Source organism: Schistocerca americana, chromosome 5 (assembly GCF_021461395.2).
Source record: "Schistocerca americana isolate TAMUIC-IGC-003095 chromosome 5, iqSchAmer2.1, whole genome shotgun sequence".
NCBI classification, from domain to species: Eukaryota; Metazoa; Arthropoda; class Insecta; order Orthoptera; family Acrididae; genus Schistocerca; species Schistocerca americana.
Genome location: NC_060123.1, coordinates 51723983 through 51740295, shown reverse-complemented (window position 1 = coordinate 51740295; position 16313 = coordinate 51723983). Strand labels below are relative to the sequence as shown.

At 44.2% G+C, this 16313-nt stretch overlaps 1 protein-coding gene and 1 non-coding gene across 3 annotated transcripts in view; both read right to left on the bottom strand.

Moving 5' to 3' along the window:
- The window catches only part of LOC124615885 (voltage-dependent calcium channel subunit alpha-2/delta-3), an 824663-nt gene extending 808734 nt beyond the window's left edge, over positions 1-15929 (bottom strand). For both annotated transcript variants that reach the window (XM_047144053.1, XM_047144054.1), the window contains exon 1: positions 15816-15929. In XM_047144053.1, coding sequence (XP_047000009.1) covers positions 15816-15916 — 101 coding nt within the window. In that variant the 5' untranslated portion in view covers positions 15917-15929. The remainder of the gene's footprint in view (positions 1-15815) is intronic.
- Positions 8789-8862, bottom strand: Trnas-aga. Its single transcript has one exon. It is a non-coding gene; the product is annotated as a tRNA-Ser (tRNA).
- Positions 15930-16313: the final 384 nt, after the last annotated feature.

Here is a 16313-nt window from a genome sequence, read left to right as displayed (position 1 = left end):
GCCAGGGAAGCATTTCAATCTGGTTATTGACGAAGAACCTTTGGACAATGCGTGCCACGTGTGGTCGCGCATTATCCTGTTGAAATATGGCTGTGGCCGAGCCCTGAAGGTAAGGCCGGTATTACACTATCAAATTTCTTTGTCAAAGATTTGATCAAAGATGTGATCCAATATTCCGTCCAATATATTTGACAAAGATCTTTGACGTAGCGCTACAAGGGGTATTACACTGTCATCAAATTTTTCGTCAAAGTTCAAGATGGCTGACAACAACTTGTTATTAACCGCAGCAGTTCTACGTACTCCAATTGCATTGTGTGCACATGTGGAAAAGAAGTGGGAGGAGAAAATGGAACCATACATACGAGGTTGACAGTCTTAAAAGTCCTGGGATTACAACTTGATAATAAATTCAATTGGGAGGAGCACACCACAGAACTGCAGAAACGCCTTAACAAATCTGTATTTGCAATTCGAGTGTTAGCAGACATAGGCAACATAAAAATGAAAAAGCTTGCATACTTTCATTCCATAATGTCATATGGGATAATATTTTGGGGTAAATCTTGAAGTCAAACAAAAGTTTTCAAGGTCCAAAAGCGTGTAATACGTATTATTTGTGGAGTAAATTCACGGACCTCCTGCAGAAACTTCTTCAAAGAACTGGGTACTTCAGATTCTTGCATTGGTACTGGGGGAAAATAAGAAAGAAAATGAAACTGTTGGCGGGCCAGAAGTACAGTGAGACTGTCGTTTGGACGTACGATATTTGCAGGTTAGCTTTTTTTGTTTTGTATTTCATGCCTAGATACTTCCGTAGAGATATTGTTGCATGTGGATCATTATATGTAATGATTATTACAATACATGCAACGATATGTTTGTACAGTTATCTAGGCATGAGAAACAAACAAAAAAAAACTATAACTCTCGTAGGCCCAAATGACAGAGTCTCACTATACTTCCGGCTCGCAGGTTAGCTACTGCCTCTCAGTATATTTACTTCTTAATAAAATTTGTCGTAAATAATATATCTCTTTTTCCAACAAACAACTCAGTTCATACATACAATACCAGGAACAAAAATGATCTGCACAAGGACTTAAAAAAAACCTTACTTTAGTTAAAAAAGGGGTCCACTACTCAGGAACACTCATCTTCAATAATTTGCCAGGAAACATAAAAAATTTAGTTAGAAATAAAGATCAGTTTAAAAGGAGCCTGAAAGACTTACTACTGGCCAACTCCTTCTACTCCATTGGCGAAATTTTTAATAGAAACAAATGATGTATTTATTCGTACTATTAGTATTTTTATTTCAGCTTAAAAAAAATCGACATGTTCCACATCCACGAGGATCTCCTCAGCACGGATCTATGGAACGAAAAACTAATCTAATCTGGGTGAAGCCGTGGGTTTTACGACGACACGATAAAAGCATTCAACAAAACTTGTTACGTGAGCTTACAGTGGAAGACGTCAAGTCGTACATCAATTACTTAAGAATGGATGAGCATACATTTCTGTATGTGCTCAATGAAGTGTATCCTCATATCACAAAGCACAATTTTCACTTAAGAACTGCTACATCTTCAGAAGACAGGCTCACTATAACACTCCGATTCCTTGCTACAGGAGAGGGTTATGTTATGTTAGGTTAGGTCAGGTTAGGTCTCCAATCTTCTTAATTTACTTTTTATTCAGGGTGCCTCACGTTGTAAAGCGCCTCATCAGCTTCAGACATCTCTATTAATTCTGTAGTTGTCGGCACACACCAATTGTATTTACCGGCAATGGTTATAAAAACACTACAGACGCTGCAGCGATGCTAGCGCTCCGCGTGGTGACATATCGCATTGCAGTGAACAGAAGACAAGCGATTTCTTTGATCAAATATACGGCCTCGGCCTAGATTTGATCAAATATTGGACGACATTTGTCAAAGATCCCTATTACACTATCAAATATCTTTGACAAAGATATTGGACAAAGATATTGGACAAAGAAATTTGATAGTGTAATACCGGCCTAAGGAAGGACAACTGGCTCCAGCACCTCGGATATGTAGCGCCGGCTATTTAAAGTACCGGCAATGCGTACTAGAGGCGTGCGAGAGTAATATCCAATACCGCCCCATACCATAATACCCGGTGCAAGACCAGTGTGGCGGTGCATAATGCAGCTGTCCAGCATCCTCTCTCCACGGTGTCTCCACACTCGAATCCGACCATCGTGGTGCTGCAGACAGAAGCGTGCCTCGTCAGTAAAGACAACGTCATTCCATTCTGCCGTCCACATCCGTCTGTCATCACACCATTGCCGACGGAGACGTCTGTGGTTCTGCGTCAATGGTAGACGAAGCAATGGATGTCTTGCGGACAGACCACTCTGCTGTAAACGGCGTCGAATGGTACGCGCAGACACTGGATGATGCGTTACAGACGCAATGTGCTGTGCTATGGTTCGGGATGTCACTGAGCGATCCGTCACTGCCATGCGCACAATTTGCCTATCAGCACGTGCAGTGGTGCACCGAGGTGAATGCGATCGACCACGTCGGTCCGTCGTACCCTCCTGCATCCAACGGTCACATAACCGCATTACAGTTGTTTGGTTTCGTCCAACACGACTAGCGATTTCTCTGTATGATAATCCACAATCTCGGTAAGCCACTATCCTTCCTCTGTCGAACTCGGATACTTGATCAAAAGATCTTCGCTGTTTTCTACGAGGCATAACTGGTCGTCTTCTGGATCAACCACAAGGTAAACACACGTGCCGAACGTACACTCGTCGAAATCGCCAGGCCTTAAATGGCGCTATGAGGTGGCGCCACAGGCGCGCGTGATGTGCGTCTGCGCTGAAATTCTGATCAGTTGCATATATCATCGCTGCAAACCCATGGTGTAAATTTCAGTTGATTCGGATGCTTCCTTCAGGGTGTTGCATTTACGGTGGCCAGCAGTGTATTTCCAGAGCAGGATTTAGTGCACGGACTGATTTCGCGTTATATCCTACAAATGTTCGATGAGGCTCGCGAGTGGCCAAACCATGTGTTCGAATAGTCCAGAATGATCTTCAAACCGGTCTCGAACATTGGTAGCCTGGTGACATAACGCATTGTCCTCCATAAATTTCCATGTATTTGGGCACATTAAGGCCATGAATGGTTACAAAGTCTCCCAAGTAATCTAACGTAACCATTTCCAGCCAATTATCAGTTCAGTTGGAACAGGGGACCCAGTCCGTTCCATGTAAACGCAGCTCACACCATTGTGGAGCCACCAATAGCTTGTAAAGTGCCTTGTTGACAACTCGGATCTATGGCTTCGTGGGGTCTACGCCACTCTCGAGCCCTACCATCAGCTCACACCAATTGAAATCGGTTTACCCCAGTCGTCTAGGGTCTAGGGTCACGAGGCCAGGAGAAGCGCTGCAGGTGATTTCGTGCTGTTATAAAGGCTCTCGCGTCAGTCGTCTGCTGCCACAGCCTACTAACGACAAATTTCGCCGCACTGTGCTAACCGATATGTCCGCCGTACGCCCCACATTGACTGCGGTTATTTCGCGCACTGTTGCTTGCTTGTCTGTTAGTACTGACAACTCACGTAAACGCCACTACTCTCGGTTGTTATGTGAAGGCCGTTTGCCACTGCGTTGTCTGATGAGCGACAATGCACGAATTTTGGTATTCTCTGCACACTCTTGACACTGCGGATCTCTGAATATTAATTCTCTAACGATTTCCGAAATGGAATGTCCCACACGTGTAGCTTCAACTACCATTCCGCGTTCCAAGTCTTACAAGGGGAGGCCGCCAGTTGTGAAATTCAGATTCGATTCATACTGCGCATAATAAAAGCTCATGGCCAAAGGTGTAATGTGGCAAAGCACCAAGATGCACTTCTCAGCCGTTGTCGAGAAAATCGACAGTTAAAAGAAACCGTTGCGGTGAAATACTCTCTACGATTAATGATTTTCTACAGCGTCATATCGCAGCGGTAAGCGCTGGGGTTCGTAATCCGAAGGTCGCCGGATCGAATCTCGCGCCATGCAATATTTCTTTATTATTAGTTTTTTGCAGTTCAAATATATATATATATATATATATATATATATATATATATATATAAACTATTAATGAATTGCTTATGCATGTTGGTGAAGGCGGATCGCTCTCCAATTGTACCGCCTCCATTTTTCCGTTTGTTTAACAGGGTGTACCAAAGCTCTCACGTCCGCACTGATTTTCGACGATGTTACAAGTTGCGCTAGGGACCGCATCTACCTTCTTTCGAAGTTAGCAGGCAACTACGCTGTTATGCGGCGGCTCGTTTCGGCCCATTCAACATCTGTCCTTCAAGTGTAACGAGCGAGTAACGGAGTTTATATTTCATACCTGCCACAGCAAGTTTGTGTTCGTGGGGTCTCTATTCTAATTCGAACGTTTGACTTACGCTATACGTATTCGTTTCTACAATTTCCGTTAACTATACGTGGTTAACATTATGAAGACAATTAATAACGTTTGTGAAATACAACTTTGTTTACGGAAAACATAATGATGTTCGAAGTCGCCAGTTTTTCCACGACAAACGACTTTCAACAACTTATTATATGCATAATTGTTGCAACTGATTGCCGGGAATTATATATATATATATATATATATAAATTACAAAAAACAAATACTAAAAAAAAAGTTTGCATGGCGCGAGATTCGATCCGGCGACCTTCGGATTACGAACCCGAGCGCTTACCGCTGCACCACCACGCCGTAGAAAATTACCAATAGTAGAGAGTATTTCACTGCAACGGTTTTCTTTTAACTGTCGATTTTCTCGACAACGGCTGAGAGGTGCATCTTGGTGCTTTGCCGCATTACACCTCTGGCCATGAGCTTTTATTATGCGCAGTATGAATCGAATCTGAATTTCACAATTGGCGGCCTCCCCTTGTTAGTTCCCACCGTGCGGCCATAATCACGTATAGGTCACCTTTCCACACGAATCACCTGAGGACACGTGGGACCTCCGCCAGCGCACTGCGCTTTTCTGTTTCTACGCGCTGCTACCGCCATATGTATATGTGCATACCACTATCCCATGACTTCTGTCACTTCGATGCATAGCTTTGCTCTATTGCGCTGGCGCTGTGAGTGTAATTGCTCAGTTCTGTGCGACCCAGGCTTATGGGTATATGAAGATGGTATCTGTTCTTTCGGACATGTCACCATCGGTGACGATGCAGCTCTCTTACAATTCGATAATAATTAAATCAAGACCCTAAGTTGTCGACAGGCGTTGATATACATGAACGGGCACAGCTGAAAATGTGTGCCCCGACCGGGACTCGAACCCGCATCTCCTGCTTACATGGCACGCGCTCTATCCATCTGACCCACCGAGGCCACAGAGGTTAGTTCGACTGCAGGGATTTATGCCTTGCACGCTACCCGTGAGACCCACATTCCCAACTTAATGTCCACAAAGTACTTTCGTAGTGTCCCTGCCCATTACACTCATTACTCGCGGCAGAGAATCTTACCGAGTCCCGTAAGAACAGTTACCATCGATGACCATTCAGCGCTCTTACAAAGAAATGATAATTGAGTTAAGACCCTAAGATGTCGACAGGCGTTGATATGAACGGGGAGAGTTTAAAATGTGTGCCCCGACAGGGACTAACCCAGGATCTCCTGTTTACATGGCAGAAGCCCTAGCCATCAGAGCCACCGAAGGCACAGAGGATAGTGCGACTGCAGGGATTTATCGTTTCTTTCGGACATGTCCGAAAGAACAGATACCATCTCCATATATAGTTAAGGCTAACCAGCCATTGATCTTTTTCTTCTGTGCTGGATGCACACGCATTGCCCGAACTCTTACGGGACTCAGTAAGATTGTCTGCCGCGAGTGATGAGTGTAATGGGCAGGGGCACTACGAATGTAGTGTGTGGACATTAATATGGGAATGTGGCTCTCACGGGGAGTGGGCAAGGGATAAATCCCTGCAGTCGCATTATCCTCTGTGTCCTCGGTGGCTCAAATGGGTGCCGGCACGGTAACTCAGCGTGTTCCGTCAGAGAGCTGGTTGGCCTCTGTAATAAAAAAACTGAGTGAAAGAGTCAACAACGAACTTGAATGGATGTCATGTGACTTCCGCAACGACCAAACGCAACGAACAAAATGAAAAAAAGTGGATAGTGTGACTGCCTTGTAAGCAGGAGATCCCGGGTTCGAGTTCCGGTCGGGGCACACGTTTTAAACTCTCCCCGTTCATGTACATCAACGCCTGTCGACAGCTTAGGGTCTTGATTTAATTATCATTTCAGGCTTATGGGCGTTACTCGAGAAAATTATTACTATTTTGATAGTTGTGGCTCAAATGGCTCTGAGCACTATGGGACTCAACATCTTAGGTCATAAGTCCCCTAGAACTACTTAAACCTAACTAACCTAAGGACGTCACACACACCCATGCCCGAGGCAGGATTCGAACCTGCGACCGTAGCAGCCTCGCGGTTCCGGACTGCAGCGCCAGAACCGCACGGCCACCGCGGCCGGCTGATAGTTGTGTTTTCTGATCGGACCTAGCAGTCGTATTGGTAAAAGTTTTAATATAGTGGCCTATCTTATTGCCTTCCGGAAATTTTCAGTTTACACTTATTAACAACTGCCAAAGCTGACTTCGGTATTCTGGATCTTATCATCAGCTAAGTTGTTATTTTAATGTGTGTGAAATCTTATGGGACTTAACTGCTAAGGTCATCAGTCCCTAAGCTTACACACTACTTAACCTAAATTATCCTAAGGACAAACACAAACACAAACACACACACACACACACACACACACACACACACACACACACAAACACACACACACACACACAAACACACACACACACAAACACACAAATGCTCGAGGTAGGACTCGAACCTCCGCCGGGACCAGCCACAGTTGTTCTTTTATAATTTGTTTGACAAAGTTGTTATTGCAGCCTTATTTTGGCTGACTAGTTTTATTAAACTTATTTATGGTGGGCCCATTTGCTTTTGAAATTTTTTGAGATCACTCTTTAAATGTTCCCGCAGATGCAGTGGTTATGAGTGGTTTAGACGGGTTGCACAATCTCATTAGCTATATGTGCAAAATGTTTTCCACCAGTCAAGGATTTTGTTAATTTTAAATTTAAAAACCAACAGCCTCAGTTGCAACGTTTACCTCGATTTACCTAGGTTTCAGTCGGGATAACCCAACGTTCTTCAGAATAAAAGTAACTACCGTTTGTCCATAGCGGGCATCGTCAAGCTAAAACTACAAATCCATAAGTTATCGTCAGACTGTAAAAACGTATCTGAAGCTGCCTCGGCCACACTTCGCGACCGCGATGCGGCAGCCACGAGTGCTGGAGGCCTACCGTGACTGACCGTAGTGTCATGAGGACACAATACCTTGCGCCTGTGCATAAACTGTGTGATAGGTACTTGTTGGGACAAGCCGCGAACCTAAAGCCTTACCTTTAATTCACTAGTAAAGTGAAATAAAACAAAGGTACAGCTGAGGAAATGGGCGTATATGTTATCCTGTGCACAACGTACTTAGATCGACTGTCTTAACATTTATGAAGTATTCGTTGGTCATGATATGAGGAAGACATAACGTGCTTACGACGTATGGCCTGTCTAGGAAAATTCAGATAAGTTTTTACAGTCTGACGATAATTTATGGATTTGTAATTTTATCTTGACGATGTCCACTATGGACAAACGGTAGTTACTTTTACTCTGAAGAAGGTTGGGTTATTCCGACTGAAACCTAAGTAAATCTAGGTAAACTTTGCAACTGAGGGTGTTGGTTTATAAAATTAAAATTAATATTTATACAGTTGCTGTCAGGGCCGCGAAATGTTGAAAATATTTAACGATTTTGTTACTTACACATACCTACAAAATTGCCAGTTGTGGGTTTTCTTGTGATGGTGGGCGTCAGGTCCGTACTAAACTAGCACCAAGAGTGTGGTAGTGATTTATGGTAATAGTTTGAGGCTTCCGGGGCAGTGCGTTGGGGATTTTGCCGTGTATGATCCTCTGTAGTCAGCCTGGTGAAGAAGTCTCTCGCCTGCCTGAACTTTGAGAGCTTCAAATCTTAATTTAATAAAATGAAATTATGTGGTTCTAGAGAGCTTTTCAAGCATCACATATATATGGAGTATACAAGCAGACTCAAGGGACGAATGAAGATTTGTACCTAGGTCTAGATTCGAACCTGGGTCTCTTGCTCACTATACAGATGTGCCACCCTCTACGCCATCCGGGCACAGTGGTTTTGTACAATTGTACCGACTACCCTAGCACACCTCCCCCCTAATTCCAGTTTTCGATCCATGCTTCAGCTCACTTGGTATTTTCCCTGAACTGAAACAGCATTAGTGGGAACATCCAGTGGGCTGAAGTGTGAATGGGAATTTCGATTGAGGAGGGAGGAGGCATGCTAGATAGGGTAGTCCATGCAATCGTACGAAGTCACCCTGTCAGGGTGGCGTGGTGGTTAGCACGCCCGCCTACTGAGGAGGAGATCTTGTTTCGAATCCTGGCCTTGGTGCAAATTTTCATTCGTTACTTCAATCTGGACATATACATCTTAATTTAGTAAATCAGAATCAAATCAATCTCGTCAGAATACATAAATTGAAAGTGGAGGGGCAGGGAGGGGAAGAAAGGGAATGGACTATTGATGACAGCTGCATCGAGACTTGACGCAGAATCAGCGGCGACGAGTGACAGTGTACCAGGCCGGGAGTCGAACCCAGGACCTCCTGCTTTCTAGGCAGTCGCGTTAACCACTGCACCACACGGACACTGTTTTTATCGCAACCGCCTCCCGGTCGACGCAGATTTTCCACCGAGCCCACCTATCTGCGTCTAGTCCTGATGCAGCTGACATCATTAGTCGCTTTCCTTTCTTTTCTCGTCCTCCAACTTCATATTATACATACGGTATCAATGCTGTGGATTCCACGTGCTATCTGTTCTTTCGAACATGTCCGAAAGAACAGACACCTCGTATTCATATAACTTCGTCAGAATTAGTATCCAGCCCTCCACTCTGAAATAAAACAACCCTTTTGTTTTACATTCCTGTTTTGAAAGTTCCGCAATTCCAATGGTATCTAATAAGTGATTTCGCGTAATACATTACATCTCATAAAATTTATTATTCCATTTGTTTATTAGTCCAATAAATGTTCGCAATATTTTGCATTTACAAATTAAGCCATAATTAAGAAAATTTAGGTTGGCATTGTTATCTTTCAGTATTTTATATAATGTGACGTATATTCTATGTAAAAGTCTTTTTTTATTGTATACGCCAGTTTCAGCATAAAATAAGCAATGTTTTGTGGATAGTTACTCATAAAAATGTTAAACTTTTAATTGTTAAGTCAATAAATTTGCACTGTAGTTTTGTTGAGTTGAATGTCAAAAAAATATATAAATTGGAGGAGCACAAGGCTCAAAAATGGTCAGTTGGAGATTGTTTTGAGAGGCAACCACTGTGTCGCACGCCTGTGCAATAATCTCATTGTTGTAATGCAGTATTGTGACTATGCAGCCTGTTACGTGGAGTGGGCTCCCACTAAGAAGAAATGGCGCAACTTGACACAAATAAACCACTATAAAACGACTTGGTACCTGGATTATTTAATGGAATTCACGTAACTTGATGGACTCACATTCGGGAGGACGACGGTTCAATCCCGCGTCCGGCCATCCTGATTTAGGTTTTCCGTGGTTTCCCTACATCGCTCCAGGCAAATGCCGAGATGGTTCCTTTGAAAGGGCACGGCCGACTTCTTTCTTCTTCCTTCCCTATTCCGATGAGACCAATGACCTCACTGTCTGGTCTCCTCCAGAAAAACAACCCCCACGTAACTTGATCCAGTTAGCAGAAGAAATGGACCGAGGCAACGACTACTTCAGCAGCAGCAGCAGAAAGCAGATTACTCCGAGTTACACCGAACTAAGATACGTATAAGAAATCAACTGAACTATATAAGTGTCACAGCAGAAATAATTACTAAAGTGTAAAGTTTTGGAAACTGTTCTAGTAGTAAACATTTGCATTTGTCTCAAAGTAATTTTTTGAGTGGTGGAGGAAAATGAGATAAGTAAGAAACACCCCCATGACCACACGTTTCGCCGCGCGGGAGTAGTCGAGCGGTCTAAGGCGCTGCAGTCATGGACTGTGCGGCTGGTCCCGGCGGAGGTTCGAGTCCTCCCTCGGGCGTGTGTGTGTGTGTGTGTGTGTGTTTGTTTGTCCTTAGGATAATTTATGTTAAGTAGTGTGTAACATTAGGGACTGATGACCTTAGCAGTTAAGTCCCATAAGATTTCACACACATTTGAACATTTTGTTACACGTTTATTGATGTCTATGGAACACAAGAATAACAAATTTTCGAGGTTTTTTGTTTTAATCAAATAATCTCTTTTCGATATTGAAAATTTTCGCCCCAGCAAAATTTACAAAAGTTACAACTCCCATCATATAATACGTTTCTATGCCCACTAAGGAAGTACCTTATAAAACGATCGTTTCACTTTCACTGCAGTAGTGAAAAAGGAAATGGCGACGACGCAAAGAAGAGCACCGTGTTTCGTCACAGTTTCTTGTAGCAGGAGTGGAAACAGCGCGGATTCTCATCCAATCGCAGCGGGAGGCGCTCCAGTAGGGGCATTGTGCATCACGGTGTTGTTTACTTTTTAAATTCCCTAGAGCGTGCGTTCCTACAAAAGTCGACCATCTTATTGCTTCGTCCTACAAACATCCCGCGAAATGATGAGAGTGGAGCTTATACGGAGGCGTACAGATACCGTTCTTTCCTTGTGCCATTCGTAACCGCAATATCAAGAGATGGAGGGAGAGAGACAGTCGTTTATAAAGTATCCTCCATTTACAGAGTAAAATAGCTTACAGAGTACAGATGTATGAATACAGAAAGGTTGTGCAGAGACGAACAGGCAGTGGGTCTAACCACGCTCCAACCTACAATTGAGTGGGAGGAAACCTCTGTAAACGGCAGAATAAGAGGTACCGCCCACCACAAACATGACAGTGATTCGCAGAATGTGGCTGTAGGTTCATGATTCAAGCGGGCACGAGACAATCTTTGCGGTTTGTACAGGTTTCATTACTATGTCTCAGGTAGCTCTCACTACGTTATCCACCTTATTGGGTATACGCGCTTGTTCCATGGTAAATCAAAGTGCACTGACAACCCTAGGCAACTGCTTCCATTCTGCACAGAGATAGAGCCTGAAGCCCAATATGTGTTTCGGGTCTTGTCACCTATGTACTTGTAAACTTCTTTGGCTCCTTCATGTGAGTGTTCACAGATACGAGTCAGTTGCAACAAACGGAAGGCACAGAAGAAGGCGTAGCTGACGTGCATGCTCAGCTGAGTCAACCAAACATCGATTAGTTTTTGCTCAAGCCTACTTAGTAAGCAGTGCAAGAAAGCTGCACTTGTGTGCGGAGGACGTGTGAGGGGGAGATGCCCCATGTGGATGTAAACAAACACACACACACACACACACACACACACACACACACACAAACGAGCGCATGTTTTTGTGTGCGCGTCCCCAGCCGTCGCCCGCAACCCCACAATCCCCTCCTTTCGTGACAGACGGACAGAATGTGATCATTAGATTCCCTGTCTCTCCTGAGGAGCCCACGTCGTGAATCACAAGGCTAATATCTTTTCAGTACACAGTCATAACCAAGCAACCAAAAACCGTCGGCTGAAAATTTTGTGAATGCGATTGCAGGCTTTCTCGGCGTATTTCAGCTATGAAATCTTCACGGGTTATCAGCCGAGTGGCGTCGTCTTCTAGTCGCAATGTTTCAATGGATTGCGTATCCATCATCTTCAGGCGAAGTGTCGGGATGCTCTCACTCACTCTCATCTAATACTTTCCCCTCCTTGGGGAATCCTTACGGCTTTTACTCCACTGTACACTTGTGTGGCCGGCCGGAGTGGCCGTGCGGTTCTGGGCGCTACAGCCTGGAGCTGATCGACCGCTACGGTCGCAGGTTCGAATCCTGCCTCGGGCATGGATGTGGGTGGTGTCCTTAGGTTAGTTAGGTTTAATTAGTTCTAAGATCTAGGCTACTGATGACCTCAGAAGTTAAGTCGCATAGTGCTCAGAGCCATTTGAACAATTTTTTTGTACTTGTGTGTATGATTATATCTGTAGTTTTTGGGTGTCTGCGTGATGTGATGAATGTTCTGTGTGTGTCTGGTACTTGTCTGAGGTTGATTGGTATTACGTGAGAGGGAGGAGGCTTAGGAATTGGATATAGGAATGGTCTCTTCGACTTAGTCGTCAGAGATCGTCAGCGGCCTGCAGATCGTGGGTGGGGAATCCCATGGGTAGGTGCAGTGTCCTCCTGAGGGCGCGGTTCTGCATCCTCTGGAGTTTGTCCAGGTGCTGCTTCGCCGCGTATCCCCAAACAGGGCATGCATACACCATTACTGGCCGTATGAGGGCCTGATAAACTTTCACTCCTATAGGGCGGGGAAGGGAGCTGGATGTGTTGACGACTGGGTATAGGATGGACGTTCTGGCACAGACCTTCCTGTGGACCTTGTCTATGTGGGGGTGAAACATCTGAAGGCTACTACCATGCAACAATCGTCGGAAAGAGTCCAGGCTCTTAGGAGGGAGCGTTATAACCTGGAGAATGTTTTCGTCGCAATCGCTGGGTGATCTCGTTAGTCTGCAAGGCACAATGGATCAACAAATGTCTGCATCTATCCTTGGCGACCATGTTCATCACTACATGCAGTTTGTTTTCCCTCAGCACGGTGGCATCTACCAGCACGACAATGCGACGTGTCACACGGCTTGCAGTGCACGTTCGTGATTCAAAGAGCACTAGGACGAGTTTACCTTCCTCCCGAGGCCACCAGACTCCCCGGATTTAAACCCAATCGAGAATGCGTGGGGCCACCTCCATCGGGCTGCTCGCGCTATGGATAACTGAGAAACCTAGGGGAGCTGGCCATGGCTCTAGAATTGCCATAACCCCGCACCCTGTCGGCACTTTCCAGAAACTCATTGACTCTCAGCGCGTCTCGCAGCGATCCGTGCTGTCGAAGGATTCAGGTTTTTGACAGGTGGCCACGTTAATATGACTGAACAGTGTATCCGTCTCACCATATCGATTTCGGCGTTCACGTTGAAAAATGGGGCGTGCATGCGCGCACGACCCCCCACCCCCCTCCACTTACACACAGCGATTTTGCGATAAATAAATTCAGTGACAGTGCGTATGAAAAAGTACATGTCTGAAATAATTTACGACCGCGGACATAGCACACAGAAAATTATTTAAAAAAAGGGAGAAACTGTAAATACTGAACTCGGTAGTGATGTGTTTGCATAGATGAGGGAAGGAGAGTGGAATCTGCACTCTCCATCACTTGGCCGAGTTCAAGAAAACACCAAAACCATTGACTAAAACTCGAAAATCATCAAATATACTCTTTCATCGAGTAGAAGGGCGGCAGTCGCTGATCTTAGGGATTTTCTGCGTGTTACTCAGAACCATAACCGTAATTTGGGCCCTTCAAACAGTTTATGGAGCAAAGGACATTACTAAAACACGAGAAATTGCTCTTTCAATAGACAGCGGTAGAGCTAAACAGAAGCAGTCGCTAATGCGATAGCTTATGAAACACGATCCGATAAGTTTTTCAGTTCATTTTATTCGTTTTCCTCATTCAACCTAAAGTGACTACCACATATTCTGCAACTTTCCTGACAGAAACTTCCGTCGAAAAAGGGAGGGAATGCAACCACAATATTGTATTCTGTAGTGTTAGACAATTCCTGAATGGGATAGTAAAGTATCGCTAGGCACACTGCACAATCATCGATGGAGCCTGTGGAGAGAAAATTAAATGCTCTGTTTTAGAATTACTTATAATCTGACTTATCACTATGCTATCGTAGGTATAAACTGAAATTTAAAAAGAAAAGAAAACTACTGTGGTCAATTTGGTAGATCCTTAGGCATTAAATGACTTTTAGGAAGTTCTGTGAAACTAAAACTGAATAGGCGAAACTGAGTTACGAAACCACTGTCACTAGAATTCGGGTATAGTGTCTTACTCCATTTCTATTATTTATAGACCGACAGATGCATAGGAACACGTAAGAAGACAATGGCGGAAATTCCCTTTTGCAGTTTTAGAAACTGTCCCACATTTCAAAATATCAGATAATTTTTTTAAAATGACTCATTACAGTTCCCTATTGACTGAGCGGAATAAAATAAACAATTTCTCGAAATGCAAAAAACGTACGCAAAATCCAAGTTAGAATCCACACAGTTGATGCCGCACAATACTGAAATTTGTGAAGGTACGGACATCCAACCATATCATTTTTCCCCGTGTTCCCGGGAAAGTAATGTAATCGTGAAATGAGTAATAAAGACGCAACTCTAAACTGTGGTTCAGTCCCTTCTACGAACGAGGCGTGACACCTCGACTTTCTAGAGACACAGATAAAGTGGCAAATGATATTAAGTCATATAAAGATACTAAGCATTATGTTGAGCTCAATGAGATAATGTCTTTTTTTAGCTAACTCAAAAGTAGCTATAACACTCAATCCTAAAAACATGTGTATTCAAAAGAAAACTAAAAGCTGATCTATAAGCTACGACTTTTTTTTCATATCAACGATGTAATGCCCATCAAGAGTATGACACGTAATCAGACTAATCGTTACAGCGCGTAGGCAATTGTTACTCTACTGTAATTACCAAAGCAGTCGTGTCAATATTGACCTAGTATATAGAACAACACGTACTCTTAATATCATTAAGGAAGTTGAGCTTTCTTTTCCAGGTAGCATCGTTCCACCTAATTTCGCCGTGTTCGTTTTAACCTGTATCTTTGTGGTGATTTTACTGCCAATACATTGCACCAGTTGCTTCTCCTCTTTGACTTTATTCACAACCTTGAAATTTATCCTCCATACGGGAGTATACTGTACGTAACCTGATGAATGGAGAGATGAACGCGTTAACCGTACTTTTATCCTATTACAGAACAATAATGTTTACTTGGTTTCGTGGCTAATGATTCAGTATTCCCTCAACATGTAAGCTGGATTTTAACAGCATCGTATGAAATGTTTACCAACAATTAATATGATAATACTGGTTTATGGAATAGTGACAGTTGTAAGACTCTCAGAGAGTGAAAGCAGTAACTTTAAATTGTACGACTCCGCACCAAAAGAGAAAATCGTTGTGAGAATCAGTAGTACCAGCGAATGTAAACTGGAGGAATGAGAGCTGGTAATTATTAATGAAATGCGTTACGTATTAGACAGTACCCGAAGCAATTTTCCCAATAATCAAAACATCGATGGAGAGAAATGTGATTGACGAATGGCTGTCATTATTAGAAGACAAAAGCAAAGATGTTTGTTTACAAAAGTTTTCGGTAGTCCACTAACAAAAATCTCTTCCAGAAATAACAAGACTGCAAGAAATTACTAAAGCGATATGATACGCGCTTCACTGACAAACTCTCTTTTGTCAAGAAATGTAATCTGAAAGTAAAATGCAAGTATAAATTTTCACATCGAAGTTGCGCTGTACAGCGCCCGTGATTAGGTATCGGATTAAAGCAATGACATAACGCACAATCACAAGTGATATAAACCGCACGCAGTTTTCGGCTGAACCTCTGACAGAACCGTGGCTAAGGCCGCTTGCTTTACTCACAGGTGAGGTTCGATGTTGATTACGTCCGGGGAGCCGCCGACCAGCGTCGCGGCGACGACGACGGCGGCCAGCGCCCCAGCCACGAACGAACCCGCGCACATCCTACCGCACACGCGACCGACACACGACTGAGCAGCTTAGGCTGGCGGCCGGCCGGCGCGCTCTACGCAGCGGCTACTGCGCATGCGCCGTGCCCCGCCGCGCGCGCAACCAGTCGATACGGCCGGAACCGGGCGCGGCGAGTATCGACTCCGTGGGCCATCCGCAGCCGCCTCGCCCGCCAGCCAGCAGCCAGCTCTGGCGCCAAAAACTTTCTGGGTCAACGGAGGGTGAGGGATGAGCACGCGGACGAGGGTGAGGGCGCTACTGCAGACAGGGGCCCTCGGCATTGTTTGCCCTCTTAATGCCGTTTATTGTTCGTGGTTGCAGCGCCGCGTTGCTTGTTCCGCTAATTACAAGAAGAAGCCATTTTCAGCTGCATTATTACCATACCTCTAA